At 32.5% G+C, this 16,765-nt stretch overlaps 1 protein-coding gene across 4 annotated transcripts in view; it reads right to left on the bottom strand.

Annotated features, from left to right (window-relative positions):
• Positions 1 to 16,765, bottom strand: part of nAChRalpha6 (nicotinic acetylcholine receptor alpha6) — a 76,568-nt gene that overhangs the window by 18,235 nt on the left and 41,568 nt on the right. For 3 of the 4 annotated variants that reach the window (XM_089696892.1, XM_089696891.1, XM_089696888.1), the window contains exon 2: positions 4,182 to 4,321. In XM_089696892.1, the coding sequence (XP_089553018.1) occupies positions 4,182 to 4,321 (140 nt within the window). Of the gene's footprint in view, positions 1 to 288; positions 334 to 4,181; positions 4,322 to 16,765 lie in introns of all 4 variants that reach the window. The other variant, XM_089696890.1, reaches the window with a different exon arrangement.

The raw sequence follows: 16,765 nt of genomic DNA on the forward strand, positions 1-16,765 counted from the left end.
CACAGGGGAAGGCAAGGCGCGAGCGACGGATGCCTCTCGCACTTGGCCGTACACATAATCTAGACTTAGGCGAGATGACGTAACAACATTTTAACACTGACTCTTCATGCGACAGCTGCCGCAAGCAGCGCCCTCTAGCCGCCACCGCCGCCTGTAACCGTCATTTCAGAAAGTGCGCCAAACGTGATGAAAAAAGTGCTTCGAAATTTAAAAAGTGCGCGTGAAATTTAAAAAATTACCGTTATCAACGGCGGGACGGCGAAGGCATCTGCCCCACCTACCACTTACCAAGTTTAGCCAGACGTTCGTCGTCAGGATTTGATTTTTCTCATCCTTTATAAAACGAACGCACGGCGTCGCAAGAAAGGAACGAAAAATACAATGAATATTACTTTTTTGGTTCATTTTTGATACTTAGCATCTTATTGTGTTTATAGAATTTTAATTTATCTTTTATTACTTTTCTATTATATCCACTTTATTTGTTCATTTATTCATAGCGTCAATTTAGTTGTAGAAATATTTGAACGTTTTAAACATTTATTCGAAAAAAAACAAATCTCAGTACAAAATCAAATAAAAATTAAATTTTATGGACGTTATATTCCCCAGCAATATTAGCAACATTGAAGGATTTCATACTTGTACAAACTGAAAGAACAAAGTAGGTTTAATATCTCGCTTGAATCAACTCAAAGTATTCGTCGCCATCTTTTATAGTTACACTTTTCCGTTTCAAAGGCATAACTTTTATTACGAACGTTTTAATTTTATGATCTTTATGAACGATACAAAATGGTTAATTGATTCGCAGTTTTCCCTTTAAAATTTTATGATTAATGTCACTTCAGATTATTACTGTTTGATGAAAAATTAATGAAAAACGGGATCAAGCTTCAATATAGGGAGAATAATTAACAGATTGATTGACCCTGGATAAAATTTGACCGATTCGATCAATATGAGAATATTAATACCTACTATCAAAAGTAACTATGGTCTATAGACTGGTACCTATGGTCTATAGACTGGTACCTATGGTCTATGGGCTCGCTTGTTTTTTATACACCTGATTATAAAATTGTGTATCAAATATAGATACATATCTGCACAAATAGTGGTCAATATGTACCTAAAATCTTCCCCATAGAAAGCCATTTAAATATTCTTGGTAGGAAAAAGTCCTGTAGGGGCTTTTTATATTTCTCTCCTTTACATTTATGCTTATTTTAATTATTTTTAATAACTGTGTTTTCATTTCTGTCACTTATTTATTTATATACTCTTTAAAACATCCATAATCAGACAACAATGATAAAAGCACTATATATAACAACTCTCCGTATCATATTTATTATACAAATAAATATATTTTAACACTACATAGCAAACAAGAACAGATAACACGAACCGCATTATAACTCCTATCCACAATTCGTAAATCTTTCAGGACTAACGTAATATCTTTTGAAGAAATTCGCTCCGTTCCAAACGCTCGGGGCTCAACGAGCCTGTACAAAGCATGTTACCCTCACGATACTAAATTCTACACTAGAGAATTCGCAACTTTTTACATCTCTTGCAATAGAGGGTTTTAAAACAGCTGCTGCTCAAAGGAGCCTGCATTGTATACTTTTGTGGTAGAGTTAACATTTCAATTTATTACATAAACCAAAGGTGAATGCCCCATAAAATTGCCTGGAATTACATGGAAGTATTTGCTAACCCAATGGTCAAAGACACACTGTATTTCAATATAATTCTATTATACAATGTCCTAGCTCTACGTGTATAAAATTTATTAGCTTTCAGGAATGTTTCTATAGACTATCAGAAAGCATTAAAAATAATTAGCGGTAAATTAAAGGAATTTGTCCAAAAAAAGGGAAATGTTTTGATTTTACTCATGTTTTGTCCTTCATTTCTTACATTGTATATTACTTCTTGACGCTCGTAAATAACGTGCTTATATCTCGGACCTTCCGACAAACCGACTAGATTTTCAGATTTTATTCGATGCGTTGACGTCGCCTTTGTACACTTGACTCAAAGGGATTTAAGTGCTTAACTTCGTGATGCCACATGCAACATCCTTAGCGGGAATAAACTCATAAGAAATCGCTATAACAACATTTTATTTTGAACTTGTGAAAATGTCGTCTGAACTAGAGCGACACATTTACAAGTCGTCTGTTTTTCAGTTCAAATTTTTCAATGTTACTTTTATAACGAAAGACAATTATATTCCCTTTATTTAATTTTTAATTTAAATTCATCTTAAATAAACTGTTCTATCAATTTGTTAAAACAAGGCAATTCTCTCGATTTTCAAAACTTATGACGTCACAAATAAAAGGAAGTTCCCGTTCCCTTGTACGTTTTCCTTACGTGACGTCCCTATAAACTTTTTTTTTTTCATTTCACACGTAGACCACATAAAACTATCGCATATTCCAAACACATATTGGAATTCGCAGAAAAATCCAGAACACGAGTTCCGTTAATCGAAATTCAACATTTGCTCGAATAACTGAAAATTCCTATACATACAACATATGTCTGTTTCCATACATTGTTTCTATCCCGTAATCTGATTTGGATAGCGGGAAAATATTGCTTTGGAAGCCAACGAAATTATTTCTTTATACATTTTCAATATTGAAACCAGTCGATGGTCTGTGGATTATATGTTTTATTAGCTTTAGTTCGAATAGAACCGGTTGAAAAAGCTTTTTATAATTTCAAAATATTATATCTCTGGTAAATTCAGATGATTTTTCCGTTTAAAACGTTATTCTTATAGACAAGATATATTTTAGCGAAACTTATAAAAAATTGAGATAGATAAGTTAAATTACAGCCATGGACGTATAAAAAAAGACGGACGGTATATCGCCTAAACATTGAGTGAAGCCTAGTAATGGCGGCGAAACATCCATGTGTGTGTGCCATGTTGCCATGGCAACAGCTGTCCTGTTGACAATGGCGGCTGTATTTTTTTCTATAAATTTTGCCGTAATAATTTTGTCATTAAAACATAAAAGAAATAACTTGCTTCCCTGTGGAATGTAATCCCTCGTGTTTTGTTATTTAATCCATCAGTCCTCGGAATCACAGACACAATAGAAAATCTATTGTGTCGCGCCCCGATCGGGGCTTACGGTGGTCAATGGGTTAAAATTGTACTGTTGCGACACCATTTAACCACGCAAGACGGCATTTTAAATATTTTTTTGTGAAACAGTGACGCAGTTAATCAGTCGGTAGTTCATGACGTAATGGCGGCCGACTAGCTTACTATGGTGAGAGTGTGTGCGTGTTTATTGTCTTTACATGATCGCTAGCTTACTATGGTGGCTTCACGTTGTTTGTTCGTAATACGGCGTCCGTCTTTTTTTATACGTCCATGATTACAGCTATGTTCCTCCCCTTTGAAGTTATTTCAATTAGGCAGGAAATAAGAAATTCGTAATTAGTTTGACCATTTCTTATCGAGTTGATTAATAAATGGTTGGAAATATATCATCAAATGCCTTTTAAATTCGAATTAAAAAAAATGTTTATTGAATTATGGATGTTTCAGAGAGTATTCCAAAAATGTAGTTTGTATTTTTATTTATTTTAACGTTCATCAATACAATTATACGATTATTTTTTATATTATACACAAAAAAATTGAACTTTTTAATATTTCAACAGTTTTATTCAAATCACTGAATTATATTGACTTACCAAATTTGTAGATTTCAGTTAGGTATAAAAACTATTTACTTATTCACTTCGACAGCTTCAAAAAATATTGTTATTTCTCCACATAGCATCAATGCTTTGATACCAGATTAAGACAATATTTTAAATGTTAGTTCACTAATAAACCATTAAAACTTATTATTTTGCAAAATGCAATACTCATCAAAAATTCTAAAATCAGTATCAATAAAATCACTAACAAATATCGAATCAATTCAAGTGATCACCGTATTCTAAAAAAATATTATTCTAAATATGCGCGCGAAATGAATCGCATTTATTTTTTCTTAGCAAAAAGATATGTCTAGTTGCCAGTGTCAAGTGTATTAAAAAGTCTTGAAACAATTCGCGGCCAGGAAAAGAATTGCATTTTACAAAAAACTAAATGGCATTGACGTTCGAAATTCGAAAAGATAAAGGCGCGTACTCACCACGTCTATGATCTGCTGCAATGTAAGGCCGAACCTAACCTTGAGCGGTTCGCTCTCATTGGCGACCGGCCTTTCAAGCGTGTTATATGAAGCTAGCAAAGCATTCAGCAGCCTTTTCTCGTGCGGTCCTTGTTCCGACACTAAAATAATACGATTAAATTAATTATTGCAGTTGCAGAAACAGTTAATAATAATTCATAAGCAACTAAGTATGGACAATTTTTCTTTTCCACTGAGGAACTAAATATTTGTAAATCAAGTAGGTGCTGAATAAATAAATGTCAATTCTACTATGTTAAAAGTAAATTTAACAAGATTTTGTTACAGCGTCCTACAAAAGAATAAATGTCGAAATGAGCTGAGGTGTTACGATCTCGACAACTGCATGAAACCACCTGCGACCAAATTAATAATGAAAGACGTACAAATGACCACGGAGACACAAAAGCGACCGCAACAAATTGGGCAAATCCTAGCAACACTTCAAACGACCCACATCTCAAGTAACGGCTATATAAAGTCTCTAAACACACCTGGACCTCGGAATATACGAGCATTCTTAACAAAACGACAGAAGGTACAATTTAGCTTAACACGCCCCTCTGAAGGACCAGCTATAAACACTCATACATGTGACGTATGAAGGTGGTACTGGGCTGTATCAAGTGGGAAAGAGATAAATGTATGCGGTAATCCAGGTGATTTAGGAAGCTCCGTGTTTGATATAATAGCGAATGTTACGAGGTAATAGTTTTCCGTACGTTAGCCTTTTCAATTAAGCAGGCTTATGACAGGTTTATGTCGGCTATTTATTACCTACTAGCAATGCCCTGCGGCTTCACTCGCATAGATAGCGATATCGTTACAGTGAAAAGTCTACTATAGGTCGGACTATAGGTTTAATTTTTAATCACATGAAAATCACCTTTACCCCGTCCCGCACTACGGCCTTTTTTTTTGTTTTAGTGGGGAAATCTTTCATAGATACCCACGGCCTCCGGGGGAGGGGCCGTGGGTTATGACGGATTCCTACCGACCAAAACCCCACTGTGTTCCGTCAAGACGCATATTGGTAGAATTCCTCCGTGACCCCCGCACTACGGCCTGCTCGAACAGTATACCTACTATTTTCTGTAGATTGACACTTTTAAAAATTCGTTATATCTTTTGAATGGAATATCCAATTCTTTTCATTTAAAAAGTATTTTGCTGGTATTGAAACAGTCTATAGTAAAACATCATTTAATGGGATAAGGATTAATATATGTGTATGGATAACATGGTTTGATTACTGTCGGCACTTCTATTTACTTTGAAAACGTAAAAAAGTTGTTGTAGTAACATAACTACTGAAGATGGACATATGGTATCGCGGACTTTCTTGTAGATATTGATCCATTCTATAATACCGTAGAACATTTTTTTGTTCTATCTTCAATAGATTCTGCAGCGCACGCGATGACAGAAATTTTATTGAGGATTTTTTTACACCTTGGGTTACATTATTGCATTTTTGGTAAGGATCTCTAATTTTTTTGAAAATGCAATATAGCCTATGTTGCTCAGTAAAGATGCAGCTTTCTAATGGTGAAAGAATTTTTGAAATCGGTCCAGTAGTTTTTGCGTGAAAACCATACATACATACATACATACTTACAAACTTTTCCTCTTTATAATATTAGTATAGACATAATAAATGCGAGCTAATTTTGTTAACAAAAAGTGCAATAATTGTAATAAATATTGGACCTGATTACAAATGAACGTACGTAAATTAAACGTTGTTATGTTGTATTGTTTGCAGACGTTAGACAATCTATATTTGCTTAGCTTCGGCTTGTATAATCTGTATCCATAGATTAATATTCTTGTTGTCTTTGGCGCTTAGTGCCTAATTCACACATTGTTATTGCTTACACCTAGTGTGTGGCGGCTGATAGCCATATTCAATTTCGAACCAAAATGTTAGGAATATCATTTTAGCTTAGAGCAGTGTCATATTCTTTACGAATTATGTATTTAAAAACGGATTGTTATTTGAAAATACGAAAAGAGGTGAAATAAAATTTCTCTCCAAGCCTTTAAACATATAAATTCATATTTTATTTTTAGCGAGCATTCTGTACGCAACTGCATATTCACTGCTACTTCACATTACATAATTATTATTTAAATTACATTTCTGTAAAAGATAAGCAGAAAGAAATCATTTTATGGCGAGGTCTTTTTTATATAGTTTTTTTTTTTTTATAAAAATAATATTTTAAGTTGTTAATGCCTTTTAACATAGAACCTAGAGAACCTCGTTCAAATTGTCAAAAGTAGGTAAATCAAATTAAAATGGGATGACATGGGATGCACCATATTTTTAATAATAAAATAATAATTAAAAGCTAAAGTTCTGAAGTAACAAGTAACAACCCAAAAAAATATAGTCGAATTGAGGACCTCCTACTATTTGAATTGACGCCACGGCAATTCTAATAAAAAATCCAAATTTTTATCCAGTTTTATTTTAGCAACGAAAACGATTTATTTTTATCTATACATTATTCCCAATCCCTTCACTTCTCAAAAATTATACAAACATCCCTTCATTTATCCAGACAAAACCAGAATCATTTATATCAAGTCACTAGTCGGTATAAACAGAAACAATGGCTACGCAATAATGGCGACTCAGCCGCCTAATCCTGCAACGGCTATATTAGCGCGGTTTAATTGCTTATGGCTTTTGAATTATGAGCTGTATTCGTAATTTATGTAATGGATACATTACGAATATTTTTTTAAATGTGTATGGTAGTTAGATTAGTGCAGAGGTTTTTGTTAACAAATCTATGTATATCTCTTTCTTTTTTACGTTAAATTTGATGAGATTGAAAGAGATGATAAGAGGTTAAAATGAATGAAGGTTCCAGACTTTTAAGATTTTTGTAAACAGTTTTCCTTGTCTCTTTCTTTCTTGCATCAAATTTGAGCGATTGAAAAAGATAGTGACAAGGTTAAAATAATTGATAGTAAAAAAATGAAAATTTTTTGTGACATACATCATAAAGGTGGTTTAAGTTTTAAGATAAGTTATACTATATTATATACTTATTTTAAGGAAGCATATTTACTATAATATAGGGCGTAAAATCAAAGACAAGAAAATTCCTTTTTTTATTATAAAAAATGTTTGATATAAAAAGATTTCCTTTTAAATCTGAGCGTCCGCGTCCGTTAAAACTTGGATGACCTATTTATCTAGGTGAAACCACATTTTATTGGTTTTCAGTTCTATACATAATATTATTATACATATAATACTTATTACAAGGCACATTAACTATGCATGGATAATTGAATAATGTTAATTAATTATTAGTAATTAGTTATTCACATTAATTATCCATATTGTACTGTATATTATTTAAATTAAAACAACGTGATGTAAATAGACTATTAGAGTTTTCGTAAACTCAATAAAATTAATAATGTAGTTTTAAAAAATTAACATTCCAATTTGTTGGCTTCAATTAAGAAAAATGTAAAGTGTGAAATGGTGAGCATGAAATATGCTCAACATTTTAAAACCCTTCCTTTGTCCTATTTCAAATGAGCATATTGAATTTCCGTTATAAAGTATTTCTAAACATTAAGTTAGACCAGATTTTAGCTATTTATGAGTGTCAAAACATACATAATTATTTAACTACTAGCTTTCCACCCGCGGTTTCGCCCGCGCAGTCAAAGAAAAACCCACATAGACCATATAGTTCCCGTTCCCGTGAAATTTCCGGGATAAAACCTATCCTATGTCCTATCTCGGGTATCAAAATAACTCTATACAAAATTTCATGCAAATTGGTTCCTACTGAACCAAGGCGTGATTGAATAACAGACAGACAGACAGAGTTACTTTCGCATTTATAATATTAGTATGGATTAGATTCCATAAAATATTATGTCTAACGATCTGGCCAGCAAAACGTTCGTAGAGTACCCGACAATGCGAACGCTCATGGGCGGCGACGAGCTTTCAGAAAATAACCTGCTATTTTGTTGGTCTTTACATAAATTAAATAGACATATATTTTTTAATTTGCGTGCACTTAATAACATTAAAACTTTCATATAGAGCCACATTACTCACAAATGTGTCAAATGGCACCTTCCAGAAATCCGAGTTTCATTCCCTAAATTTTCAAGAAGCCAACGTGCATCGACATTCCAAGCATGCAAGTTTCATCCAAGGAACGTTTCGTCTTACAAAGAGTTAATTAGACCGTCCATCACTTTAGCTCTCCTGAACGCTCAATTTGGCTGCTCTATTAGACATCAAAGAAGCTTCTAGAACCAAAACTAGTAGATGGCAGTTTAGCGTCTTATCGAATGGTGACGTGTTCGAAAGAAGCCATCTTGAATTTCGTGTTGGAATAGCGATTTCACACACGGGAACTTAAATAGTTCAGAGATCAATTTATTAGGAACGGGTCGGAACGGGTAAACTAAAATCTTTGTGGAATTCTAATTTAAATTACACTAGTGTAGCTGATGACATAGTCAAATTTTTTCATATACTCTCTGACTTTCGTGATAAATATTAAGTATTGTTTTTATTTGTATAAAATATATCAAAAATCAGACAAAAACATTCCGAGCGCTATAGCAAATACAAATTAAATTTATAAACCTTCCAAATTGAAATGTCTATACCGAATGAATACAACGCAAACGTCATAATAATTTTGTAATATGTATCAACATTTCCAATACTGTGACCACAAACATTCAAAGCTGTCAAACAATTTTATTCGTATTTATACTATTTATTGTAATAACGGACTCGAAATCAGTATCTCAATAGACATAAATCAAACTACAGTATAAAATGCAGATTCTCTAGCATTATTCAAAGCTTGTAGAGGCATAAAAAATAAAACCAGGCAGTACTGCGGTTAAAAACAATTATAGTAGAGCTCTTTAGACAGGTAATTTTCTTCCTGCATGCAAGCATTGTGGCACAAAGTTCGCATGACAGATACAACAGGCAGCCATTTTGAAATGATGTTTTTAATCGAAGAACTTTTTATTAGAATGGCTTGTTTGCATTTATGGAAATTATTCTGTATATTTAACTTATATAATATGTAAATTATATTTTATGACAGGAGACAATGTTTTTCTCATACAACATTTTTTTGCCTACCATGTTATGTGTGTTGAAGAAGCAGTGAAGAATCATGTATATTAGGTACCTACATTGTAGTTTAATTTAAGATAACACTTTCAAATACTTTTTTTGTAAGGAAACAACTAAAGATAAACTTTTTATCAACAAAAACATCTCCATAACATTACACAATATCGCAAAAAACATTTACAAGAACGATATTATTTGCATTCAAAAAGGTTCAACCCAAAACAGTAGAAAGCTTAAGGGAAAATGTATTTCCACTGCCGATAAGATCTCTTAAAGCTCTGTCCAAGTTATTATTGAAGTGTAATCTCTTTACAAAAGACACGATACTCGGAACTCATAAAAGGATTAGGTCCAGAGAGATCTCGCTAGTACTACTTCCAAGACATAGGTTTTATTCTGCGATAAACTTTCCTGAGTGCACTGGCTTTGTTGTTAACTACTGTTTACGCGACTGTTTCGAATTAGATGGCTTGTTTTACAACGAATCTTTATATACGACAAGATTTAAATATTTTGTATAGATAAAGGATTTCATTGATATATGAAATTTTTTATAGTACAACATTAGGGTTTACAATCACCCTGAACCGTAATGAATACTTTAAATAAATCTTCCAATTAATTGGGTCATACCATACCGCTAATATTATCATCCCCGATGTTTGCTAAAAAATATACTACCGACACGAACTAATACAAGACTTAAGTCTTTTATTCCAACCACGCCTGAGTCAATAAACACAGATTTAAGTGTATGTAATATAAAAAAAAAATCAGTAAACATTCCAACATTTCCGACGTTACCACTCATTTTATAAATGAACGCGTCGCTGATCCTCTGAACTCATTTACACTCGTTTTAATGAACCAAGTTTTATGTACGATTTAATAGGTGTATTAACTTTTTTATTCCTCCCGCGTTATTATAGCTTATATGTATACGTTTCAATGGAGGCGTCGTAAATACGCAAACTTTGGCAAAACCTCGCTTTTAGTTGTTAAATTGTATTTTAACAGTTGTTTATTCTTTCAGCGTGAAATGGTTAAATGATTTTATAAAACTTTATGTTGGTTCTGATACTTGAGTAATTATGAAGTTAAATAAATACCAAAGTTGAACTGAGTAAAGGAATAAAACAGTAATATAAAGCCGTTCAGGCTTATTATTTTACGGTATTTATACATTATTTTTAACTTTTTGAAGAACGGTTTTGTTGAAATGTTTAGAAATGTACCACGATTCCGGTTTGAAGAACTGAAGGATTGTTGTTTACAGTAAAAGAAATCCCATCAAAAACATCCTGTAAAAAACCCAAGTCTCGCCGCTCAGTCTTTCTACCGTCAAAAGTTGTGAGATCCATGTAATACCAAGTCGGTTAATCTATTTAGTGTCTACTTGAAGGACCTTCTGTCTTAAGTTATTACATAAGTTATTATCATGCCAATATTAAAAATATTTAACGTTTTAAACAAATAGATCGACTTGGACATCGCTTGATTTGATTATTAGTATGTATCACACTACACAGCACGACGGGCCAGCGACCAACAGGAACGAGAGTTTCAATCGCGTGAGGCGCGAGAGACTAAAGAATCTAATATAATATTGTAATATTCATTTTGTTTTCATGCGATGTCCAAGTCGATCTATTTGTTTAAAACGTTAAATATTTTTAATATTGGCATGATAATAACTTATGTAATAACTTAAGACAGAAGGTCCTTCAAGTAGACACTAAATAGATTAACCGACTTGGTATTACATGGATCTCACAACTTTTGACGGTAGAAAGACTGAGCGGCGAGACTTGGGTTTTTTACAGGATGTTTTTGATGGGATCTCACTTCTTTTTGTAGAGCCTTTCTTTTTGATACCACCACCAACCACCAACTGCATAAATAACTTTGTAATCCGATATATTTATATGGGATTACAAAGTTATTGATGCAGTTGGTGTATTTGGAAAACTGGACCGAAATTACAAAATATTTAAGTTTTCCCATGATTAAGACACTAAACTCTATATGTATTCCAAATATGAAGCTTCTAAGTCTGCTAGAAGTGCCTTGGACTTTTGATGATCGGTGAGTCAGTGAGTGACAAAATTTAGAAACTTTAACAAGTTGTCATTCTTAAACTACTGGTTCAAATTGACTGAAATTTTAAATATTCCGTGTTTATACAATGCCGGATTAGTTACTGAAGATTCAGGTTTCTTGCTTTATCCACAACCGAATTATAGGGGGTCGAAAAAGGCCCGAATTGCTTCGAGAAAAGGATGGTACGGCCGTGCCGCTTTTTTTTTTGCTCGACTTGGCGGGGGCACTGCCGTGCCCCCAGATAAACATACGAATTACTGATAGAAATTACCAAGAAATTACCAAACGTGACGTGCGACATTCTATATTAAAAATATAAATTACCATTTATGAAGAGCTTTCGAGAATATACTGAATAAATCTTTATACCTACAATGAGTTGATTAAATGCTTTGCATGCTGCTAAATAGAATTGTCGCTTAAATTACGACCATTAATACTTTTCATTATTTTTCAAACGTAATAAGCGACATAATTCCAATTCTTAGATATTCCTTTAAAAACGTGATGAAGTGATATCGTATTTTGTAATATCCAACACACATTCTTGATAAGAAAACAGTGTACAATAATTATGATTCTTTTTTAAGCAGGAATTGATAAACCGGTTGACATAAAAATGCTTTCAAAAACCCTTAAAAATACGAAACACCATAACGATATTTTTAGAAACCGCCGGTGGCTAGCTGATCCATTTTATACTCAAAACTTTTTTGTATTCTTAAGTTTAAAAAGTATCTATATTACCATATTTTATGGGTATTATTCGAAAAGTAAAATTACGAATAAGTTTGTTGCCTTATTAAATATTCCAACTCAAGTAAAAGGAAAATGCGTGAAATCCATTCTCTTGTCATTCTTTTAGATATTCCAACCCTCTTGAATTGTATATTGTAGATATAAGATGGATAAAAGCGTATGATCGTTTTAGCTTTTCTTTATTTATAGGTGAAGTTGATACACAAATCTCTGAAAAGATTTCAATAAATGCAGTGTTAGGTAACGTTTTTGATGTTTTATTAAATAAAATGATATTATGAATTGCAAATGGCCTTACTTTGAGGGAATAAATGTTAAGCGAATAGTATGTAGACTATTACTAACGTAATAACTAAATATTTAGCTAAGAAATACCATATGCTACGAATCGTAAAGATGGTATCTACGCTTAACAAGACTTTAATCTTATATACAGAACTTGAAGATCAATCTTTAATATACGCAACATTTAAAAATGTTAAAAAATGTATTGTTTTTAGAAATATAAAAACTAAAAGAATCATATTTAAATATTCCCAGTTAAATTAAATCAGACTAGCTGTTGCCCGCGACTTCGTCCGCGATTACGTCGTTTTTCGTCATTCGTCGTTTAAAAAAAATACGTGACACTTTATTTTTGAATGTTCTTAATTGTCTCTTATAAAAATTAACTACATTAAAATTGAATACTCTGATAAGAAAATCTTAAAATCGGAGGACATCGAAAATCTGAGGAAAACATGAGTGAATTTGATTTAAATTCTACATTACTTAGTAATTCAAATAATAATCTAAATTAAATGTAGATTAACAGTTTGAGCGCATCATTACATAATATGTACCTAAGTATTAAATTACGTTAGTTTACATAGTAATTTTACTAAAAACACGATGACTTTCTTTCGCGCTCGGTACAACAAACTAAGCATGTTTGTGGTACGTGGCCCGCGTCACTCGACCCCCCGTGAGTTCCCCTCCGTTACTATGCGAAAATATATTCGTCGCCCTACTGTAGGAAAAATTGTAATATTTTAAATTCGAGAAATATTGATTTCTTGTATTCGACTATTCGTTGTAGTCGAATACAAAATATATTTGAAGAAACTTAGGTTGGCCTTCAGGCAAAAGGGATCCTATCAAATGATAAACTTGACCTTGTATCTTAAAAGTAAGCATGAAAGGATCCTCTGATAATTGTTGAGCACCAAAGGATCATTTAAAACGCACTACTATAAGAGCGAATATTGTCTAAGAACTGTTTAGATTGCACATGTTCCTCTAAAAGTAGTGATTTCAAAGGTTCTGGTGTATCTTCAAACGAAAGCCGACTCCTTACTCCTCTTTAAAGCATTACAAAAAGAACATACTACGTTAATATCGCCTATACAGAAGATGATCTGTAATCAATTGTGAGGTTATAAGCAAACCCACTTTTATATTTGTCGGACCACACCACCGAATTCGTAGATTGATCTTCTATGTTTACCTCTAAGTCATTAAGACTCGAAATCTGTCTACAGTAAGACGGGCCTCTCGCTATTCGTCCGTTTCAAGAGACCAAATAGTTTCAATTCTTAATCTTTCATTAAACAAACTTATTAATCGTACTTGTCTCAAATAATCTTGTCTCAAATAATGGTAATATTCGCGTCCCTACTCTAGTCATTGCTTATGCTCATGTTCATCTTCAAGAGATCGAATAATATTATGGTGCACCCTATCATTTGTCAAACGGTCTTCATATTGAGTAAAAGTTTCAGATTATCGAGATAAAATATGCCATTTGCGGTCAGCTGTGAGACGTTATACCCTCTCAGTGAAGGTTTCGGTCTCACAGGATAGTACATGCCGTTCGCGGTCAGCTGTGAGCCGCAATTCTCGTTGTGAAGCGGTTTCAGGTTCTCGGCATAACACATGTTGTTTTCGGTCAATAGTAAGCCTCTTACCTCTAACGATCCTTGAGAACTCTTATTTCTCATTTTCTTAGCTTTGCTCGAATTTCGATATAAAGATTTTTTAGGTGGCACTGATGCGAGTGAATAAAAATTAAGTTGAAACGGACTGAGAGTGTTATAATCATCAATCATCATCATCATCAATACATATAATAAAATTGTGGAAAAGCGATGTCTGTACAATGAAAATATGTAGAAAAAAATTAGCAGGTGTTATTATTAAATCGATCTTGAACCCAAAACTGTAGTTAAAATTTTTTTTAAATTTATTAAAATTTAAAAAAAATTTTAATGTTAAAATATTATGTTAAATTCGACTATACAATAACTAACAGACAACGCAGGTTACTCTCGTTTCCGTAAGTTGAGGCGGCTACATATTCGGTCCTCATAACTTCACTTTTTGTGAACGAAACGACAGCGCGGTTTAATTCGATGCCAACACCATCAAAAAAAAGGAAATATTTTTAATTGTGAAAAAATATTATGATTTGTACACTATTAATACTATTTTAACATTAACACAAAATATAAGACTGTGAGTGTGTAAAAATAAATCAAGCTAGTTTCACATCAAACTTATGTTTTTAATTAGGTATACGACATGAAAATATATTAATTACCAAGCAACAATCATACAGGTAAATACTGAACAAAAGTATTAACAGTCAAAGTATATTTTTACTTACAACATGTAAATGATGAAGGAATAATAATTATCAACGAACTAACCTTTTTGTATTATTGTTTATATATATAAATTCATAAACAATAAATTTATAAAGAATAGAAAAAATTCGACCACTAAAGAATGCTCGTTCGAGTCCCGCCTCGTTATCGAATTTTTAAAACACGAAGATTTTTAAAAATGTAACCAATGAACACAATCAATATTAGATTAACTGTAATGGTGTCTAGTTTGACTTAAAATAATAAACATCTACCCTCACTTTTAAAAATGTAGTATATTCACAGTTCACACGAATTATAAGCGCACCTTATAGGGAAGGGAAGATATGGGTTAAAGAGTTAAATAAATAAATAACATAATTATATTTAAATTATTAATTTTTAACATTGTGTCCAGTAGTGTTAACATGTAAATTGATTTGATTTTTACGAAATCTCATAGATGGCGCTGTTTCAAATTTGTATACTAATAAATTCATTAAACTGGTTCTCTGCCCAAATTACGTAAATGACATAGTTTTTATTGTGTAAAGCTAGATAATAGCATGGCTTACCCGAAACCAACATTTAAACATGAGTCTTTAGATTGTACGCTGTCGTAATACACGGAATACGTAAGAGAAAAAAAAAGGTTCACAGCTCCTCCCCCGGAGGTGATAGCATGATAATATGTTTAAAAAAGCCTCACTCGACCTGTTAGTAATATTCATGCAAAATTTGAAGTCAATCTATGCAGTACTTTTCGAGATTAGCCTGGACAAACATACAGACAAACAGACAAACAGACAAACAGACAAACAGACAAACAGACAAAAATTCTAAAAACTATGTTTTTGGCTTCTATATCGATTATAGATCATGGATTATGTATTCTTTTAAAAAAATATTCAATGTACAGTTTTGACTTTCCTACGATTTTATTATATGTATAGATAAAGAGTTAAAGTGTCGCCTTTTAAAACGTCAATAATGATAGGCTGGAATAAAAGCACTTTATAGATTCTGTGGTGACATAGAGTCAATTAACACGTGAATAAATTGAATTCCAGTGTACAGTGCACTCTGGTGGAGTGCTATTAAAACGGCCTTGTGATGTTAATCTAGATAACCGCGGTTAAGCATTTATGCCCTGTCCGCATGTGGATGGGTGACATTTTGGTTTTAGTGTGATAAAATATGAGATCGATTTAATTATTATGATTATGATTTGATTTCGATAAATAGCTTAAATTATTGTATATGTTTGTAGATTTGATCAGATGATGAAATACTATTTATAGATTAGGTACTTATTGCACGCCTCATAAGCGAAGCGTTGAGGTGGGTACTACTGTCACTTCGCGCAAAACATCTGATTTTTCAAACTTAAAATGTCTTTATGTATCATACATTGCACTTGTAAGATAATACATACACACACATATTAAGAAAAAACACTATTTTTAACGTTCATGATATTTTTGATGTCATTTTTGTTATTTAAACTAGTTAAAAAACAGTTTAAAAAAGTTCTGTCTTGGACGTCCGTGTGTGTGTATGTGCGGATCCTTTTTCTTGTTAACACGATAGCGACCGAAATACTTTACTAATCGAGTCTTTTTTTTTCTCTTACGCTTGAGTATGCTCAGGAATAGAACCCTTTCATTTTTCAGGGTCTGATTCGATGTGGTTTAATTGTTATTAAATAAACAAAAATAATAATTAATAAATATTTATTAAAAAAAAATTATGAGGCGTGCACTTTTGGATTTTCCAAATTATTTTGTAATGTTAACAACTTTTTAGTATATTACAATTACGTGGAGTTATATGCATGTCCTTTGCTGGTAATGAAATGCATTATGTATTATGATTTTATTTTAACACGCAAGTACTTTAAATCATATATCAGT

The sequence above is a fragment of the Colias philodice genome, chromosome 6, assembly GCF_061535455.1.
Source record: "Colias philodice isolate Cphi_HAF_F1 chromosome 6, ilColPhil1 Martin Lab GWU primary, whole genome shotgun sequence".
In the NCBI taxonomy this organism is placed as follows: domain Eukaryota; kingdom Metazoa; phylum Arthropoda; class Insecta; order Lepidoptera; family Pieridae; genus Colias; species Colias philodice.